General features: G+C 38.3%; 1 protein-coding gene across 1 annotated transcript in view; it reads right to left on the reverse strand.

Annotated features, from left to right (window-relative positions):
- Positions 1-19356, reverse strand: part of ZDHHC13 (zinc finger DHHC-type palmitoyltransferase 13) — a 40143-nt gene that overhangs the window by 666 nt on the left and 20121 nt on the right. The window contains exons 9-16 of the mRNA XM_058161319.1: positions 17629-17762; positions 15339-15434; positions 12819-12948; positions 9834-9896; positions 7911-8004; positions 4562-4645; positions 3846-4003; positions 1148-1245 (exon numbers count right to left, since the gene is read on the reverse strand). Coding sequence (XP_058017302.1) covers positions 1148-1245; positions 3846-4003; positions 4562-4645; positions 7911-8004; positions 9834-9896; positions 12819-12948; positions 15339-15434; positions 17629-17762 — 857 coding nt within the window. The remainder of the gene's footprint in view (positions 1-1147; positions 1246-3845; positions 4004-4561; positions 4646-7910; positions 8005-9833; positions 9897-12818; positions 12949-15338; positions 15435-17628; positions 17763-19356) is intronic.

Below are 19356 nucleotides of genomic sequence, written 5' to 3' on the forward strand. Positions count from 1 at the left end.
AGAGAGAATTTCCTATTTACAGTATTTTACAAAACACCTTTTTTTAGTAGGCAGTTTTGTAAAGTTATGAAACAAATTAGAAATAGGTTTTGAGTTCCAAACTACTGAAAACACTTTTTAAAGACATACCTTTCTATTCTGACACAAAACTCACAGAATTCAAGAAGAAGTGAAGCTCAGCAATAAGAAACTAAATATATGACAGATACAGTGTTTGCCTCAAAATGCCAAACCGTGTTTCACTTTATATATGGGCTTTAAGTTACAGATCATTGTGAAAGACAAGTATTATTCCTTGTCAGGCTCCAAAAACCAAGAAAGACTACAGAGTTACTTCTAAGCATTTTCCTTTATTATTCCTTACCTATAGATAGAAATCTTGCCAAACTAAAGCAGCTACTTGCATCATTAAAGATATACTCTGAGAACATGTAGGGAGCAGCTATCTTGACCTTCTTTCTCCCAACCAAACTATCTAAATTTGAATTTTAGTTGAAAACAGAGGAACATGAGTGCCATGTAACAGAATAACTAGGGTTCCATGCATTGATTACATTTGAAGGAAGTGTATGCACCCCAATCATCTTTTTACTTATGAATAATTTGGTAATTCTATGGAGATGTTGCCTCATTCTCTCTACATACACAGAACATCTTAAACTTAAAAGGGCTGTGATGGCTCAGGCTGTAAGATAGCCTGTTATTAAAACACAGCTGCCTGCAATTACTGCAGGCTCGAGTCCCACTAGGCCCAAGGTTGACTCAGCCTTCCATCCTTTATAAGGTAGGTAAAATGAGGACCCAGATTGTTGGGGGGGCAATAAGTTGACTTTGTAAATATACAAATAGAATGAGACTATTGCCTTACACACTGTAAGCCGCCCTGAGTCTTCGGAGAAGGGCGGGATATAAATGTGAATTAAAAAAAAACAAAACTCAATCTACAAACAATTGCCCATAGCACTTTTATTGTTTATATACAAGATACACAACAGCTCTTTATTGTTGTGGGGGTGGGGGATAGGTTTAGTGGTGGTGGTTGCATATTTTAAAGCAGGTTTTTTTTTTAAGCAAGCCAAATTTAACAACAATAATTACTTCAAGCAGAAATGGTTATTGAATAGTGATAATTTATAAATTGACTTACTTATATGGAGTCTTCCTAAGTGAAATAGGATGTTTGGAATATTTACTCTGCTTCCGGAGTGTAATTCTTTCATGTGAAGTCAATCCGAGAAATGCAATCTGAAAATGAAAGAATTAAAAAGGAAACAACTAATTGAATGCCAATTAATACATGAATTGACAAAATGAAATGTCAAAAGTACTTGATATAATTTTTCTCCTTTTTAAACAAACAAAAATAAGAAAAGTTTTTTTCAATTGAAAATGCACTGATAAAGGAAAAGAAAGGAACGACGCTTATAAATCAACTGTTAATAGAAGTCAAAAATATAAATTAATTGCAGTCTGTATCTAAAAGACTACATAATGCAATTTTTCCTTTAGTGATTAGAAATTATATTATAGTGGGACAAGAACTTTCTCTACGCTAGGCTCTAATTCAAAATCCAAAATAAGCTGAAGAAATGGCTTTTGGGGTATTTTCATATCCTGATATTTATTTACACATACGCATGAATATACACATAGGCACACAGACACATGCACATATCTTTACATGTATATATAAATACATGTGTTTATGTGTATGGATGTGTGTGAGTGTGTGTGAATAAACCTTGCATTACCTCTCTTTATCCCAATGACAAATTATTCCATTAAATCATTAATAACTTGGTAGCAAAATTAATGCATTTGTTTTGAACTTTGTTTTTTTAGGCGAAAAACACCGTGGTTATCAAAATCTACTTTTATCTATTAGTTCTTGATGGAATAAATATAAAGCAGCATGAAAAAAGATATCCTACATATAAAATTACTTTGAGAGCTGACTTTAACAATCAGTTTTGTGCAGAATGACATTATTATTGTTTTTGTTTTTGAAAGGAAGAAAGTAATACTGGCTGAATTCTTGGCAACTATATAACAGTAGAAGTGTCATAGGTCTACTTTAATGTTTCTCAACTCAGCCAGCTGGGAATTCTGGGAATTGAAGTCCACACATCTTGATGTTCCTGAAATTGAAAAATACTGGCCTAGTTCTATGTAAATTCTGCAGCAAAAAACCCGACATAGGTAGAATTCTAGTCTGTCAAAGAAAGTTCATACTGTACTGCTCTATCTGTACTGTTTTATGTTCAATAATAGTATATATGAAAGGTGGGGAGAGAAAGAAAGCAGCACTATTGTTTTACATTGTGACCCATATAAAAGCTACAGAAACTTTCCTCAATATATACTTCTTGACTAAAAGCAAGCAGACAGATGCATATCTTGGGTAGCCAAAGTACCAGCCTCTATTGGCCACAGAACAACTAAAGAAGGCAGCATAATGTTCCTAGTCATCTAATCCCAGAGGTCACAGAATATCTAGCACAGAAAAACCACAGGAAGTCCTTGACTTACAACAGTTCATTTAGTGACCGTTCAAAGTTACAACGGCACTGAAAAATGTGACTTATGACTGTTTTTCACACTTTTGCCCATTGCAGCATCACCACAGTCAGGTGAACAAAATTCAAAGTCTTGGCAACTGACTTCTATTTATGATGGTTGCAAGTCTTTTGGGATCATATGATCATCTTTTGTGACCTTCTGACAAGCAAAGTCAGTGGGGGAGCCAGATTCACTTAACAACCAGGGGCCGGAATAGCTCAGGCTGTTAGAAGCCTGTTATTAGAACACAGCAGCCTGCAATTACTGCAGGTTCAAGCCCGGCCCAAGGTTGACTCAGCCTTCCATCCTTTATAAGGTAGGTAAAATGAGGACCCAGATTGTTGGGGGGGGGGCAATAAGTTGACTTTGTAAAAAATATACAAATAGAATGAGACTATTGCCTTATACACTGTAAGCCGCCCTGAGTCTTTGGAGAAGGGCGGGATATAAATGTAAAAAAAAACAACAACCCCATGTTATTAACTTAACAACTGTAGTGATTCGCTTAACAAGTGTGGCATGAAAGGTAGCAAAATGGGGCAAATTCAATTAACCAATGTTTCACTTAGCGACAGAAATTTTAGGCTCAATTGTGATCTTAAGTCAAGGACTACCTGTATACACAACTGCTCAACAGAGCAGTTTTCAGTTGAGTTATACACTCCATGGGGCAGGATAAATTCTTCATACCACATTTTTGGAAGCTTGCTGACAAGATAGACAGACGCATAGATGAAGTTCCTTCATGAGGACATGCTTTTCTCAAGAACAAATCTTTGCCACAGCTTAGAATTAAACTGACAGCCCAACCATAAAAGATTAATTTACCCATCGCAGGAAAATCCTAAATCTAGAAATGGTGCTATTAGGAATAAGCAATCATTGCAAGAGGATATTTAAAACTACAAAATAAAGTTTTCCCTCTGTCGATAAACTATGCCAAACTGATATATTAAGGAAGAATATTACTGCCTATTTTGTTTTATGTACAAACAAATAAAAATAAAGACATTAAGAAATATAATGGACATGGCTGTGGTTGACCAAAAAGAATATTGAACACTTTGTGGTAGACATCCCTAGTAAAATCCTAAATAGCAAACGGAAAACATGTTCCCTGACCTTTTCATTTACTGATGCAGTCCTGATTTTTACCAATTCATTGGCATCATGATTACATATGCACAAAACGGATAATTCTGAAATATTAACTAAAAGTGATACATTGTAGGCTATTGAATAACACTCAATGCAATAACTGAAAGAAATAAACATAAAAAGTTTACCTGGTAAATCTGAAGGATGAGCCATAATGCAGCCCATAAAGTGTGAAAAATTACAAGCATGAACACATATAGCACCCAAGGAGAACAAGATACGATCTCTGTGAACGACATCCAAGCTCCATTTTTCTGATATGTTGTTGTACAACGTTCTGACCAATCTAAGAGAAGTAATTTTAACTTTAAATAAAGGATTTCTTTAAAAAAAAGACCATGGTGAACTGTATTTTATTTATAAAGCTTCTATTCTATTTTGACCGATAAAACAAAATGGATTATTTATACTATCCATAAGTACTACATGTGTGCTGATATATTTAGCTACCAGGAAGACCAGCTTACTCTATCAATAAATATGAGCAGCAGTCATAGGATCAAAGAACTATTTGTAGCAAAATTCTCTGAAATGCAAACCACGTTCACTAGAGATAAGGATCTACATGCACAATGTAGCCTAATGAAAAGTTGTATTATATATTAATTTGTCTTATATATATATTTAATCATATGTATGCATTTGGGCCCAAACCTGCTATTTGTAAACAAAAATATATATTGCATACATACAGTATATATATGTTGCTGCCAGCCCTTCATATTTTCCAGAAGGATGCTAGTTTTTTAACATTTTAGAATGCTGAACAATACTGTCCTTGAATTACATATCAACACATCACATTTTCTCTCTAAACAATGAAATAACAGTTAGAAATACATACATATAATAGTTCCATGTATGGTCCAAATATTCAGCAAGACCAGGAAAAAGAGAAACAGGATGAAATAGCCATGGTTACCTACACCTGGATCAAAGAGAATAGTTAAAGATTTGTTAATATCAAATTCACAGAAGAATTATTTTATTTAAAACCTGAACCTTTGTCATGGTCAGATCACTCTCTCCTTCGCCTGGATTTTCTGACCGCCACTCAACACCGCAGGGAGACGGAACCAATACGTTGGTTCCGTCCCAGGTGCCTGATGGACCCGGAGAGGTTCCGGACGGAGCTTGGGCCGTTTCCTGAGGGTCTGGCTCACGGCACGGCTGAGGAACTAGTCGCGGCTTGGGAACAGGCCGCAGCGGAGGCTTTAGACCGTGTCGTGCCTTTGCGGCCTCTGACCCGGCGTAGGTCTCAACCAGGTCCTTGGTTCTCCAAGGAGCTGAGGGGGATGAAACGCCGGAGAAGACGCCTAGGGAGTTCCTGGAGATCCAGTCGTTCGGAGGCTTATAATAGGACCTACCTAGTGGCACTGAGGGAAGCGAGACGTTGTTATGTCTCCTCCCTCATTGCGTCGGCAGATAACCGCCCGGCCGCCCTGTTTCGGGTGACTCGCTCTCTCCTCCAACAGGGAGAGCGGGATGACCCATTACAGGGACGTGCCGAGGAGTTTAGTGGTTATCTATACGATAAAATTGTTCAGCTTCGGGATGGTCTGGATCAAAATTGGGTGGATCCAGGTGAGATGTCGGAGAGCTGTCTTGTTGAGATTGTTTGGGATGAGTTTGATCCTGTGGCTCCCGAGGACATGGACAGGTTGCTGGGTAGGTTGAATGCCACCACATGTTTACTGGACCCGTGCCCCTCCTGGTTGGTACTGGCCACGCAGGAGGTGACACGAGGCTGGCTCCAGGGGATTACGAATGTTTCTCTGTTGGAGGGGGTCTTTCCGGCTGCCTTGAAAGAGGCGGTGGTGAGACCTCTCCTCAAGAAGCCTTCCCTGGACCCAGCTGTTTTAGGTAATTATCGTCCGGTCTCCAACCTTCGCTTCGCGGCGAAGGTTGTAGAGAGCGTGGTGGCATGTCAATTACCCCGGTACCTGGATGAAACTGTCTGTCTAGACCCGTTCCAGTCCGGCTTTCGGCCCGGATACAGCACTGAAACGGCTTTGGTCACATTGGTGGATGATCTTTGGAGGGCCAGGGATAGGGGTTATTCCTCTGCCCTGGTCCTATTAGATCTCTCAGCGGCTTTTGATACCATCGACCATGGTATCTTGCTGCACCGGTTAGGGGGATTGGGAGTGGGAGGCACCGTTCATCGGTGGTTCTCCTATCTCTCTGATCGGTCGCAGAAGGTGTTGACAGGAGGGCATAGGTCGGCCCCGAGGCGCCTCACTTGTGGGGTGCCGCAAGGGTCGATTCTCTCGCCCCTCCTGTTCAACATCTATACGAAGCCGCTGGGTGAGATCATCACCCAGCGGCTGTACGCTGATGACACTCAGCTGTACTTTTCCACACCGGGCCACCCCAACGAAGCTATCGAAGTGCTGTCCCGGTGTCTGGAAGCCGTACGGGTCTGGATGGGGAGAAACAGGCTCAAGCTCAATCCCTCCAAGACAGAGTGGCTGTGGATGCCGGCATCCCGGTACATTCAGTTGCAGTTGCGGCTGACTGTTGGGGGCGAGTCATTGGCCCCGATGGAGAGGGTGCGCAACTTGGGCGTTCTCCTGGATGGACGGCTGTCTTTCGAAGACCATTTGACGGCCGTCTCCAGGAGAGCTTTTTACCAGGTGCGCCTGGTTCGCCAGTTGCGCCCCTTTCTAGACCGGGATGCCCTATGCACGGCCACTCATGCTCTCGTGACATCTCGTCTGGATTACTGCAATGCTCTCTACATGGGGCTCCCATTGAGGAGCACCCAGAGGATCCAGTTGGTCTAGAATGCGGCTGCGCAGGTGATAGAGGGAGCCCCTCGTGGCTCCCATGTGACACCTCTCCTGCGCAGACTGCACTGGCTACCTGTGGCCTTCCGGGTGCGCTTCAAGGTTTTGGTAACTATCTTCAAAGCGCTCCATGGCATAGGGCCGGGTTACTTACGGGACCGTCTGCTGCCACCGATTGCCTCTCACCGACCCGTGCGCTCTCACAGGGAAGGACTCCTCAGGGTGCCGTCGGCCAGGCAGTGCCGACTGGCGACACCCAGGGGAAGGGCCTTTTCTATGGGGGCTCCCATCCTCTGGAACGAACTTCCCCCAGGACTTCGTCAACTTCCGGACCTCCGAACCTTTCGCCGCGAGCTTAAGACACATCTCTTTATTTGCGCAGGACTGGACTAGAATTTTAAATTTTGAATTTGGTTTTAATTGGGTTTTTTATTACTTTTATTGCTATTTTAAATATTCGGCCTTATTTAATAAGTTTTTTAATTGATGTTTTATTCTGTATTTATATGTATGTTTTTATCTGGCTGTAAACCGCCCTGAGTCCTTCGGGAGATAGGGCGGTATAAAAATGTGAATAAATAAATAAATAAATAAATAAAATAAAAATGGTACAGAATATTTCTGAGTATTTACTCTCCCAACATACTATATACATGGGGGGTAGCTAGGTATAGGGAATTAAATAGGATTGGTATATAGGTAGTCCTCGACTTCTGATCACAATTAAGCCCAAAATTTATGTTGCTAAGCGAAACAGTTGTTAAGTGAGTTTTGCCCCATTTTACGATCTTCCTTGCCACAGTTATTAAGCAAATTGCTGCAGTTCTTAAGTTAGTAACTTGATTGTAAAGTGAATCTAGCTTCCTCATTGACTGTCAGAAGGTCAGAAAAGGTAATCACATGACCCCGGGGCACTGCAATCATCATAAATATAAATCAGTTGCCCGTATCTGAATTTTGATCGCATGATTATGGGGATGCTGCAACAGTTGTGGGAAAAATGATCATGTAATTTTTTTCCAGTGCCATTGCAACTCTGAATGGTCCCTAAGCGATTTGTTCTAAGTTGAGGACTACCTATATTTCAAAGCTCATTTAAACGACAACAAAAATAACAAAACTAAAACATGCAATGCAATCCCACATGTGACACTCCAAAGGAAGTCTGTCTTCAGTAAGCATAATCAGAATTATTTTTAATCTTTAATCGTGTACCAACTCTGCTAACGCTATCTAATGTTGTACATCGCCAAGCTGTGCACCTTGTCAGCATCTCTTCACACAACACTCAACCACTAGAGCTTTCCTCTGATCAATTAATGGCCGCCCTTTTAAGACTTCAGAAATATTCCTGGCATAGACCCCCCTAAGAAAGGAATCCTAGTTGTGTGAAAATAAACTCACCAACACAACGTCCAATCCAAATACAATGTTGATCATATCTAGCTACACATGAATTGCAAGCATGGCAGTGCATAGATCTCAGAGGCTTCTTAATCTGAGTAAGAAAATACACACAGAAAAAAATTATTCACACCTCACTGAATGTATTAGTAAATGTTCTACTGCATTTCAAATATTAGACCTTTATCATAAATTGAAGTTCACCCTGGAAAAATAGCTGCTTATATTAAATTTAACAATAAGAGCCATAATCAGTTAAAGAATATTAGAATTAATACCTGGAAGTCTTATTTATTGATCCCAGTGAAAAATTCTGATGGTGAAGGAAGCGAATGAGAAGGTCTTCAAGCATCTTTTTTAAACCTACTTTTCTTTTTTTCAATCTTCTCCCATTACAGCGTTCATACCTATATATTTATTTATTCATGTTTGACAATACATGTAATGTCCTTTGGTGTATTAAGTCCATGTTGAGAAATAATGGAATAGCTGCATCTGGAATGCTGCATTAAGCTTTAGGGTTTGCATTATTGGGTTTGGTTTAATCTTTAATCACGTTTGGATCCAGAAAGGCCTCCACCCATATGTATATTTCGTGTCTCAGTGGTTGGGGTAGCTTTCCATTCAGATCACGTATTCTGAAAGCTTCTTCCAACAGCTCTGAGATCGTCTGATTACATTTAGCCAGAGTCAGAAATGTTTTGTTGACATAACATTTATTGACATTATGAAGTGTTGCTGTACTTTTAATTTTAAGTACAGTGACACTCCATAATGGGAAAAAGTGGTTTGATGGATGAATCTATTTTATAGACTGCTGTGAATTAGACTGACTATCAACAAGGGTATGATATGATGAATCTAAATAAACATAAAGGAAGGCAAGAAGGACTATGTCTGAATTATGGAACATGCTTCCTCATTATAATCAGCATTTAAGGTGACTTGAAGGGCTCTTTGGATATTGATCCTGCTTTCATCACTTGGTGCTCGCTGAAATATGGTAGGACTCAGGGGTGAAATCCAGCAGGTTCTGACAGGTTCTGGAGAGCCGGTAGCGGAAATTTTGAGTAGTTTGGAGAACTGGCAAATACCATCTCTGGCAAATACCATCTCTGGCTGATCCCAGAGTGGGGTGGGAATGGAGATTTTGCAATATCCTTCCCCCAGGAGCAGGGAGGGAATAGGGATTTTGCAGTATCCTTCCCCTGCAGTGGGATGGAAATGGAGATTTTGCAGTATCTTTCCCCTGCCACTTCCACCGAGCGACACTACACCCACCAAGCCACGCCCACAGAACTAGTAATAAAAAAAAATGGATTTCACCACTAGTAGGACTGGTCCTAAAAAACAATGCATTATGCTTGAAACAACCACAGGAGGAAGGACAGTGTATTACACTCAGTCTTCATTAGTGAAACTGGCTTTGTTGTTCATGACTTAGCGACCTCCTATACTTAATAAGGGCTATTTCATATCATGCGTCCACCAGTAGATTTTTTAAAACAAATAAATTCAAGTGAGCCAGTCCTAACAAGCAGAAATCTTTTCAGGAGTAATGAGCCATTGCTACCCAAGTTCCTTTTACAATTTTACTCCCCCTTTGGGACAAAAGTTCCCAAAGTGAGTTCTAAAATACAGATAATAGTTAGATGTTAGTCCTGAGCAAAATATAAATCCACATCCTCTAAGCATGAAATTAGGCTCTTCAAAAAGAACAAATCTGTAAACATCTTCCCTAATAGGGTGCCAGACCAGATACGTTTTATATTCTGCTTTGATATTATAGTACACTCTGTTCATGTTTAAACTGAAGTGTGATAATGCAAAAAAGTAACTTGACAAAACATCCCTCTCTACTATCATAAAAAAAAGCACCTTAAAAAAAATCAAATTGTTTTAAGGCATCACTGCTCAACTTACAAGGCATGTTGTGCAGAATGTTCTAAAGTCCAAAGAGCCAGATTCTCCAAGGTTAATAATATTCTGAAAGACAGATTAGGTTTTTCAAATATGTTTATATCTCAATGCTTCAGGGTATCATAATTTAAGATCTGTGAACTCTTAACAGACTTGATGTATTTCTGTAACACAATTGCAGGGAGCTGATGACAGTTAAAGCGGGATTGAGACTGCTGTCCATTTCAAGCATATAAATAATACTCTAACTGAAAATAGGTTTTTTAAAAAAATGATTAATATGAAAATATACAAACAGCTGTAAATGCAAGATACTTTCCACTTTAGGGAACTGGGAAGGCAGAAGAGGACTCAGAAAAATTGTATTAAATAACATTACCTTAATAAATATACATCATTTTTTTTTTAAATCCTTTCCTAAGCTGGTACCCTCCAGCTATGTGGGGACTACTAGAAATACTGGGCTGTTTTATTATATTTTTCAGCAGAGGGGTGATTATGACATTTATGTCACCCAACCTCAAATACAAATCGTTTTTCTTTACTCTTACATTCCAATAGTCCATTTTTCCTATGTAACAAGTAAATAATTATTAACATGCTTATTTAATTTATTTCTAAAGACCTCACTGCAAACCTAGGTCCCAGGCATGCACGATTCCTATATTATTTATGAACATAAGGATATATATATATAGCACAAACACTCCCCCAACACCCACACAAACCAACCACCAAGTAATTTGTGGGCATGTTTTTTTTATGTTCAGGAAAGATGGTATAAAATTAACAATCTTGGTGGATGTGGAAAAGATGTATCTAAAGAAAAGGAAAAATAATCCTTTCCTATTGCTCCCTTTTGAAAACTATGTAGGGAAGGAATGGATGGATTTGCACTTCAGGAAAGTGTTTTATCTTCATACCTATACTGAATGGAATGATATTATTTCTACTATTAAAAAACGCAAACAAATCGTGTCCTCCTGCCTTGCAGTCCCAAATTTGACGCTTGTATAATTTTGTACTTCTTGGAGGACAAGGAACAAGCTTTCCTCATTCTGAGCCATTCAAGGTATATTTCATCCTAGTTCCCAACGACTATCTTGCCCTAATTTTATTTTCACATTCATAGATTCAGGAACATTTGATGATGATGATGGTGATAGAGGGAGCCCCTCGTGGCTCCCGTGTGACACCTATCCTGCGCAGGCTGCACTGGCTACCTGTGGCCTTCCGGGTGCGCTTCAAGGTGTTGGTGAACGTCTTCAAAGCGCTCCATGGCATTGGGCCGGGCTATTTACGGGACCGCCTGCTGTTACCGAATACCTCTCACCGACCCGTGCGCTCTCACAGAGAGGGACTCCTCAGGGTGCCGTCGGCGCGACAGTGTCGTCTGGCGACGCCCAGGGGAAGGGCCTTCTCTGTGGGGGCTCCCGCCCTCTGGAACGAACTCCCCCCAGGACTCCGTCAACTTCCGGACCTCCGAACCTTTCGTCGCGAGCTTAAAACTCACTTATTCATCTGCGCTGGACTGGGTTAGTTTTAAATTTATGGGTTTTTAATGGGTTTTTATCCTAAATTTTTTAATCTTGGCCAATTTAATAAGTTTTTTAATTGTATTTTAATTGTATTTATACTGTATCATTGTGTATTTTTACCTGGCTGTGAACCGCCCTGAGTCCTTCGGGAGAAGGGCGGTATAAAAATTTAAATAATAAATAAAATAAATAAATAAATTTGAAAGAGTGATGTCAATAAAGATTCAGATCTTTCAGATCTTTCCAGTCACAAAAACATGTTGTTACTATTTTGTCACTCAATCACAATTTTATCATTTTTGTCACTTGAGCATATTCCGTCAAACAAGCCTACACATGACTTCAGAAACTCAAACTAGGTGGCCCTCACTTAACGACACTGAGCTTATAATGGCACTGAACAAGTGGTACTTATGACTTATCTTGGAAGTTCTGGCCATTGCAGCATCCAGGCACTCAGCAACTGGCTCACAATTACAACACCGCACCACCCAGCAGTCACCCAATCACAATTTGCAACCTTCACTGACAAGCAAAGTCAATGAGGCGGCTAGCAGGGGGTTGCAAATGGCAATCATATGATGTCGTGTTTAATGGGATTCACTTAACAACGGCAAGTGGAAGAGTCAGAATTTCCACTGCTGCTAAGTAGAGTGGTCATGTAATACTGTTTTATGACTGTGTTGTGTAGTGATGGAAATTCCAGCCCCAATGACTGTCGTTAACTGAGGACTACCTAAGAATATTTTAAGGCTTCCACTATAGTACCCTGCCCAGTGACATTAACGGTTACATTAGCAATCATGAAAACTGGATATTGTCTCACACATCATAATGACCCTCCGTATTGTGGCTTGGCTTTGTTCCTTTATATCTGAAGCACTGACTTTTCTCTGCTTCCAAAGTACAGGTAGTCCTTGACAATAGTTTATTTAGTGACCATTCAAAATTACAATGGCACTGAAAAAAGTGACTCATGTGACCCATTTTTCAGTTACGATCTTTGCAGCATCCCCATGATCATGTGATCAAAATTCAGATGCTTTGCAACTGACTCATATTTATGACGGTTGCAGTGGCCTGAAGTCATGTGATCACTTTTTGCAGTCCTTCTCACAAGCAAAGTCAATGGGGAATCCTTTCCCACTTAATAACTGAATTACTAATTTATCAATTGCAGTGTTTGACTTAGGCAAGAAAGATTCGTAAAATGGGACAAAACCCACTTAACAAATGTCTCACTTAACAACAGACATTTCAGGCTCAATTGTGGTTGTGAGTAGAGGACTTCTGTAACACTTTTCCAAATTCGTCTCATTCGCAACACTTGATGAATTTTGAGAAAAACATAGCAAATGTTTAAATTTGCTTAGAAATATTGCTTTTCAGTATCAATTGCTATATTGTAATTTCTGGTACTTGAAAAGAACTATTGAATGTATGAAAATACCTTTTTAATCTCTTCTTCTGTACTGGTAATAAATCCAGGATCAGTTCTGACAGTTTTGTAAAAATAATAGATAAGGCCCACCATGCCAAAAAAGAAAGGAAGCTGTGAAGTTATATCTGGAAAATGTGGCCTCCAGTTAAGGACTCTGTTTCCATAATTCACATATCAGAGTGCATAAATAGCCCTCCAAGCTATACTTCAAAGTTAAATAGCAATAACACCATGATAGGAAGAGGCAATAAACAGATTCTAATGCATGTTTTAAAAAGCTTTTAAATTTACAAGAACCATATTTAGCACATTTTGTTACTCGTTTGATCAAAAAACAGCAATCTGACTAAGCCAGGGTGGTATGCATGAGCAAAGCAGATAAAGTATCTCAAAAATTAGGAATAGTACAATAAGGCACCAATAGATAATAGACAAAATTTTTGTCACCCATCATGAGATTGCCAAATGACTTTTGGTTTTGATAGATTTTTGTAGTCTCTCATATTATGAAAATTGGAAAAGCAATCCTGGTTTTCCTTGGAGCAAGTGGGGAAATATGATTATACAAGAAAACGAAGCGCATGTCAAATATTAGTGTTCCAATTCCAGGCTCTTGTAATGAAGGGGCCCTTGGGAGAATCTCTCAAATCCACAGCTGATGTACAACTAGAATATCTTAGTTTGAGATGTAATTGTTCAGCCACAGGAAAACAAATCTTACATTATTTAATATGTGACATTAAAAAAAACTCTGAAGAAAATGTGTTATCTAAAAGGTACCTATTTCCTCAGAACCCCTTTAGTTCTTTATATAGTATGATTCAATTGTTTTTTCAGAAGATACATAACACCTGCTGTGATTGATAGCTTAGTTAGCTGGGTGAATATTAAACAACATAATAAGTGTAATTTTGTAAAAGGATGTTTAAAAGTCATAAAGCAGAAGCCTTGACTGAAAAATTACCAGATATCCTTCTAAAGAGCGAAGTAGATTTAAGTGCCTTTGGCAGTTAGAATATGCCCAAATATTTCTCATGAATTAATTCATAAAAAACTATTATCTCATTAAAAAGCATGCTAAAAGAAAAATTATCTTTGGAGATGGTAATTAATAGTAAAATACTGTTTAACAGAACAGATTAAATCCACTTTAAAACAATAATTTTTTTTATTCTATTATATTTTTATTATTAAACATGGTTTTTAAAAACTGAATTGGATAAACGGCCAAAAATTGTACAGTACAGAAGGTATAATATTTCATATTGTTCATATTGTTCTATTTTACTAATTTAAATTGGAAATTTAAATTGTTTTAATCTTAGTACTGTTTCATACTACATATTTTAATATGCTCATGTTATGTTGTACATCAGTGAATATTGTACAAAAATTGAGTAAATAAACAATACACACAGAGTTTAATTTATAAAACTCTGCACCAAATTTGAAGACAATGGGAACATCTTGTTCTGAGGCCACACAGAAATCTCACCTTGAAAAGAAGCTTGATTATGCTATCCAGCAACTTTAGGGAAATGCGCCTTGAAATTGAGAAGTACTGTAATGTTATTTGCTGTCTGCTAAAGGCTAGCTGTTTTTTTAAAAAAAACTTTACACAGATAACATAGCACAGTGATCTGTGGTTCAAGTACCAGTTTTTTGGTTAATCTCTTTGCTACTGATAATCATCTACATTTTGTAATGTACATTTTGTAATGTACATTTTGTAACCATGTATTGGCCATGGTTTTTCCTTTTCGTCAGCAGAAAAGGATACAGTCAAAAAGGTGGATGTATTTTCTAGATTTGTTGGTAGTAATCTAGAAAAATGATCAATACAAATAAACGTTTTACCTTTCTTTACAATTTTACAGTACTGAATGAATCCAACAGCCATATTAATTCTGGGGCTAAAATATAAACTCTGATCCTAGAAGGAAACTTTCAAAGGCCTCCAAACCGTCTCCATGCTAATAAAATGCTCCACCAACCAGTGAAACACCTACCACACTCCATTTTAAAATTCAATGCATTTTTCTGTCTAGTGATTTCTTATGAGAGAAGTACTTTTAAAGCTGTAGTTTCTCAGTAGCCAGTTTAGCAATTACTGGGTGATGAGGAGGAGGAGGAGGAGGAGGAGGAGGAGGAGGAAGGAGATGCAGTAAAAGCTGTAAGTGGCAATAGGATGGCGACGTGACATGTAGTGGAGGATAACATTGATGGAAAAGGTGGCAGAGGGAAAATAATCAAGGTACCACTAACAGCCAGCTAGGAAAGCAGAACAGGCATGCCATTTTAAAAAGTCTACTTCTTTTTAGTTTATACGTTGGCCATCAATAATAACTTTTTTTAGCAGTAACTCATTTTATCTTAGCAAATACATTAAACGTTTCATGGGAGCTTACAATATAATATTTCAATATAATATTATTTCCAGTGAATTGCCTTATAAAAATCAAGACACACATACATACACGTAAAGAAATTCTCCATTCTGTACTATTGTTTTAACAAAGGATATTAGGCAGGAAATAGATGAAACAGGTCCATGATATCCAAAAGATGGAACTAATCAAAAACGTTACTGGGAAATATTTTATTGTGCTGAATCCTATGAACAACCTAAATGGAACATTTAAAAGTATTTAATTTATTTAGTACATTTATACATTTAGTACATTTATCTTTGGCATATATAGGATATCACCTAATTTTAGACCCATAAGAAAAACCCTGTGAAGGAGGTTAAGCTGAGAAAGAGTCGCTGCCTAATTTACCCACTATTAGACATAAACATGCCAAGTAACGTTTACAAATGTTCAATACATGAACTTCTCTGATGAATTAAGTTTCTTTATCCAAACATATTTCTGCAATAGCTATAATATCGCATGTAAGAATTTAGAAAAAAAATACCTATGTTTACATAACTTTAAAAACCTTCTTGGTTTGTGATAAAAGGAAAGTTAGAACACAAAGGAGAGAGAATACATAAACCCAGATTTATCTGCATGCAGGATTTTCTGGAACTACAGTGGGTACATGCACATTAGAAAGACATATCTGGTCACTATCGTAATATATTTACCCAATATGAAATAAATAGTTTCATAATTGTAACACCTAAAATAGGGATTTCATACGTTTTCCATATGGAAGCGATTTCTGTTTAGAAAACACAATGTATGAAAAGGAACTTGGAGACTTTCTTGGAAGCTAAACTGTTGCTAAGATGACTCAGGACAGAATATTTTAACTAAGCATTTTCGTCGGAACTTTGAACATTGGTTATAAAAGGATGGTATATTTTTTTACCTATTATGATTTACTTTTCTGATCACCAGAACATGGACCTGATGGAAAAGGAAGCTAGAGCTTGAAACTTCCTCTTTTGGCTGAAAGGCAGCTTCCTGTCCTCATAGAGGAAACTTGCCTTCAGCTGCATGTATTGACTTTAGCTGGTTGTGTTTTAACGTCTCCTTTATTTTACATTCCATTTGTCACAACAAAAAATTGCATTTGGAAGTCTGTGTAAAAATGGAAAAACATTATGTACCAGCACAATGAATTAACCTGCATGTTGACTCTTGAGGCTATGATCTTAATCTTCTTTCCCTCCTAAGCATCTTCTGTTGACCAGAAAGTGTATTGTTTTAAGTTTAGCTATTGTTCTTGGTTACCAGAGATGAAACAGACAGGAAACAGATTTATAGGCCACAAGCATCTGGCAGAAATTGTAAGGACATTAAAATGTTGTTGCTCATACTATGCATGACACCAACGAGGTAAATTGCAAATATAAGTTTCTGTCACTATGCTAAGAGACTTTTTTTTTATTACAGCAGCATACAAAATTGATAAGTAAATGGAGATTATGTGGCAACACTTTGATGACAATGCAGTTTAGCTTCACTTTCTCTCATGGACATCCATACCCACTGAACAGAGTGGGGTCAGTGTAAAAGGTTAAAGCACTTTTAGTGACACATGCAGTACAAAATCTGCATTTGCAAAATCAATTATTTTATAACGTATTATAGAAGAATTTGCCCAACAAATTTCTATTAATAGTATATTTTAATCATTAAGGGTGCTGTCAGTCACCCCTACCCCTATGTGTTGTAACATAGGGAGAAAGCAGCATTTTGCTAGCTGTGAGAAGGCAACGCGTTCTCCAACCATCCAGTAAATGCAGGCTGGGAAACACATCTTGTCTGCTTTCCTGTTTAGAGGAAACAAACTATTAGGTTTGTGCTCTTTCAGCTGGCCATTCTCTCTCCTTGCTTGTCTTCTTGTCTATTTTGTCTAGAGCTTCTGGAAGTTCTACACAGTTGAAACCCCAAGGTGCCCACTCTGTCAAGGGCGGGAGTGGTGGTGGGGTGGAATTTTGACAGATTTTCAGTTCTATGTTGCATAAAGGCTTAAACATGACATTGGCACTTGCCTTGTCCATATTCTGTCCCGTCAGGTTCTTCAGTCAGTCCTCCTCCATTTCCTGGGTCATTCTCCTAGTTTAGCTTGTGGCTCTCCTGAAGGTGGTTTCCTGCTGGCATGCTGATTAGCTGGTATATGGCTGCCAAGGAGATGCTTTTGTGTGGAAGAAACTAAAGGAAAACTACTGCTTCCCCAAGAAGGATGTATACAAGACTGAAGGAAAGGTGTTGCCTCCATGGGACAGGAAAAAAATGTTAAGCTCAGTCTTCGAACTAAAAGTAGAATTAATTCTATCCTTCCCTGTTGATTTCATCTCCAGGAACCAAGAAAATAATATACTACATGCTACATAAATAAAGGTAAGAAAACTAGATATGCTTACCTTGCAAAGAAAGACAGAGTAACCAACATGAACATCAGCAAGATTCCTTTCAACAGCCATGAGTCAGAATTTAAGCTTGCTACATATCCTACTGTCCATATCAATAGCAATGATGAGCCAAACAATAGCAAGAACTAAATAGAACAAAATGGAAAAAAAACTTCATTAGAAAATGAGAAAAAATGAGCAAAAATAAAGTGTGCGGAAAAAACCCTCAGATCTCTCAGTTTTACATAGTAGCCTCATATATAAATCTGAAAACTAATTTCTTCTGCTAAATGTGATATTTCACTTTGGCTCTCTTACAGAATTAACTGCTGTTCTCTTTCCATATTATTACTGTTATTGTTAGTCAGCTAGATATTTAGACTGGATTTGGCTGCACCTCTTGACTCCTTCCTTAGGAGATGGAATAAGCACATGTTGTTTGATGGTATTGGCACAGGATGTAAGCTCTTCTAAATAAAGTTCTCTTTGCAATTGACTGATAGTGATTTTGTCAAAGCCAATGGTATTCAAGTGTTGCTCCAGATCAGGGATGTCAAACTCGCAGTGTCAAGTTGTTGTCATGTGACCTATCGTGACTTTTCCCCCCTTCACTAAACCGGGAGTGACGTGGCCAGCGCGTGATGCATCTGGCCTGCGAGTTTGACAACCCTGCTCCAAGGTCATCTGGAGCACTACTTGAACACCATCGGCACTGACAAAATCACAATAAGTCAATTATTATTAAAGTTTTAAAAACATGGAAAATATAATATAATCAATTTCTTAAGACCTGCAAATATTTAACAAATGTATGTAACTAAGCTTGTTAAATTATTTTGTTATCTTGATCTAGCTCCTAAATACCTTAAAACACATCTCCCTATCTATTTTAAACATAAGTACATATTTTTTAAAAATTGGGAATGAAAAAGGGACAGGCAAAAGCACCAACTGAGGAGTAGTTTGTATAATGTCAAATGAAATAGAAACAGAGCAGGCTGGTTTTGTAGCAAAATAAATAGAGTTAAGGATGTATTTCCTATTTTTTTCATTGTTACTACCAAAAGGGAGTGAGTGGAGTTGCTGCTTCAAGGCAATTAGAATAACAGAGTTGGAAGGGAACTTGGAGGTCTTCTAGTTCAACGCCCTGCCCAGGCAGGAAACCCTATACCACTTCAGACAAATGATTATCTAACATCTTCTTAAAAACTACCAGTGTTGGAGCATTCACAACGTCTGCACGCAAGTTGTTCCACTGATTAAATGTTCTGTCAGGAAATTTTTCTTTAGTTCTAAATTGCTTCTCTCCTTGATTAGTTTCCACCCATTGCTTCTTGTTCTACCCTCAGGTGCTTTGGAGAATAGTTTGACTCCCACTTCTCTGTGGCAGCCCCTGAGATATTGGAACACTGCTATCATGTCTCCCCTAGTCCTTCTTTTAATTAAACTAGACATACCCAGTTCCTGCAACCGGTCTTCATATGTTTTAGCCTCCAGTCCCCTAATCATCTTTGTTGCTCTTCTCTGCACTCTTTCTAGAGTTTCAACATTTTTTTTACATCGTGGTAATCAAAACTGAATGCAGTATTCCAAGTGTGGCCTTACCAAGGCATTATAAAGTGGTATTAACACTTTGCGTAATCTTGATTCTATCCCTGTTTATGCAGCCCAGAACTGTGTTGGCTTTTTTGGCAGCTGCTGCACACTGCTGGCTCATATCTAAATGGTTGTCCACTAGGA

The sequence above is a fragment of the Ahaetulla prasina genome, chromosome 1, assembly GCF_028640845.1.
Source record: "Ahaetulla prasina isolate Xishuangbanna chromosome 1, ASM2864084v1, whole genome shotgun sequence".
Classification (NCBI taxonomy): Eukaryota; Metazoa; Chordata; class Lepidosauria; order Squamata; family Colubridae; genus Ahaetulla; species Ahaetulla prasina.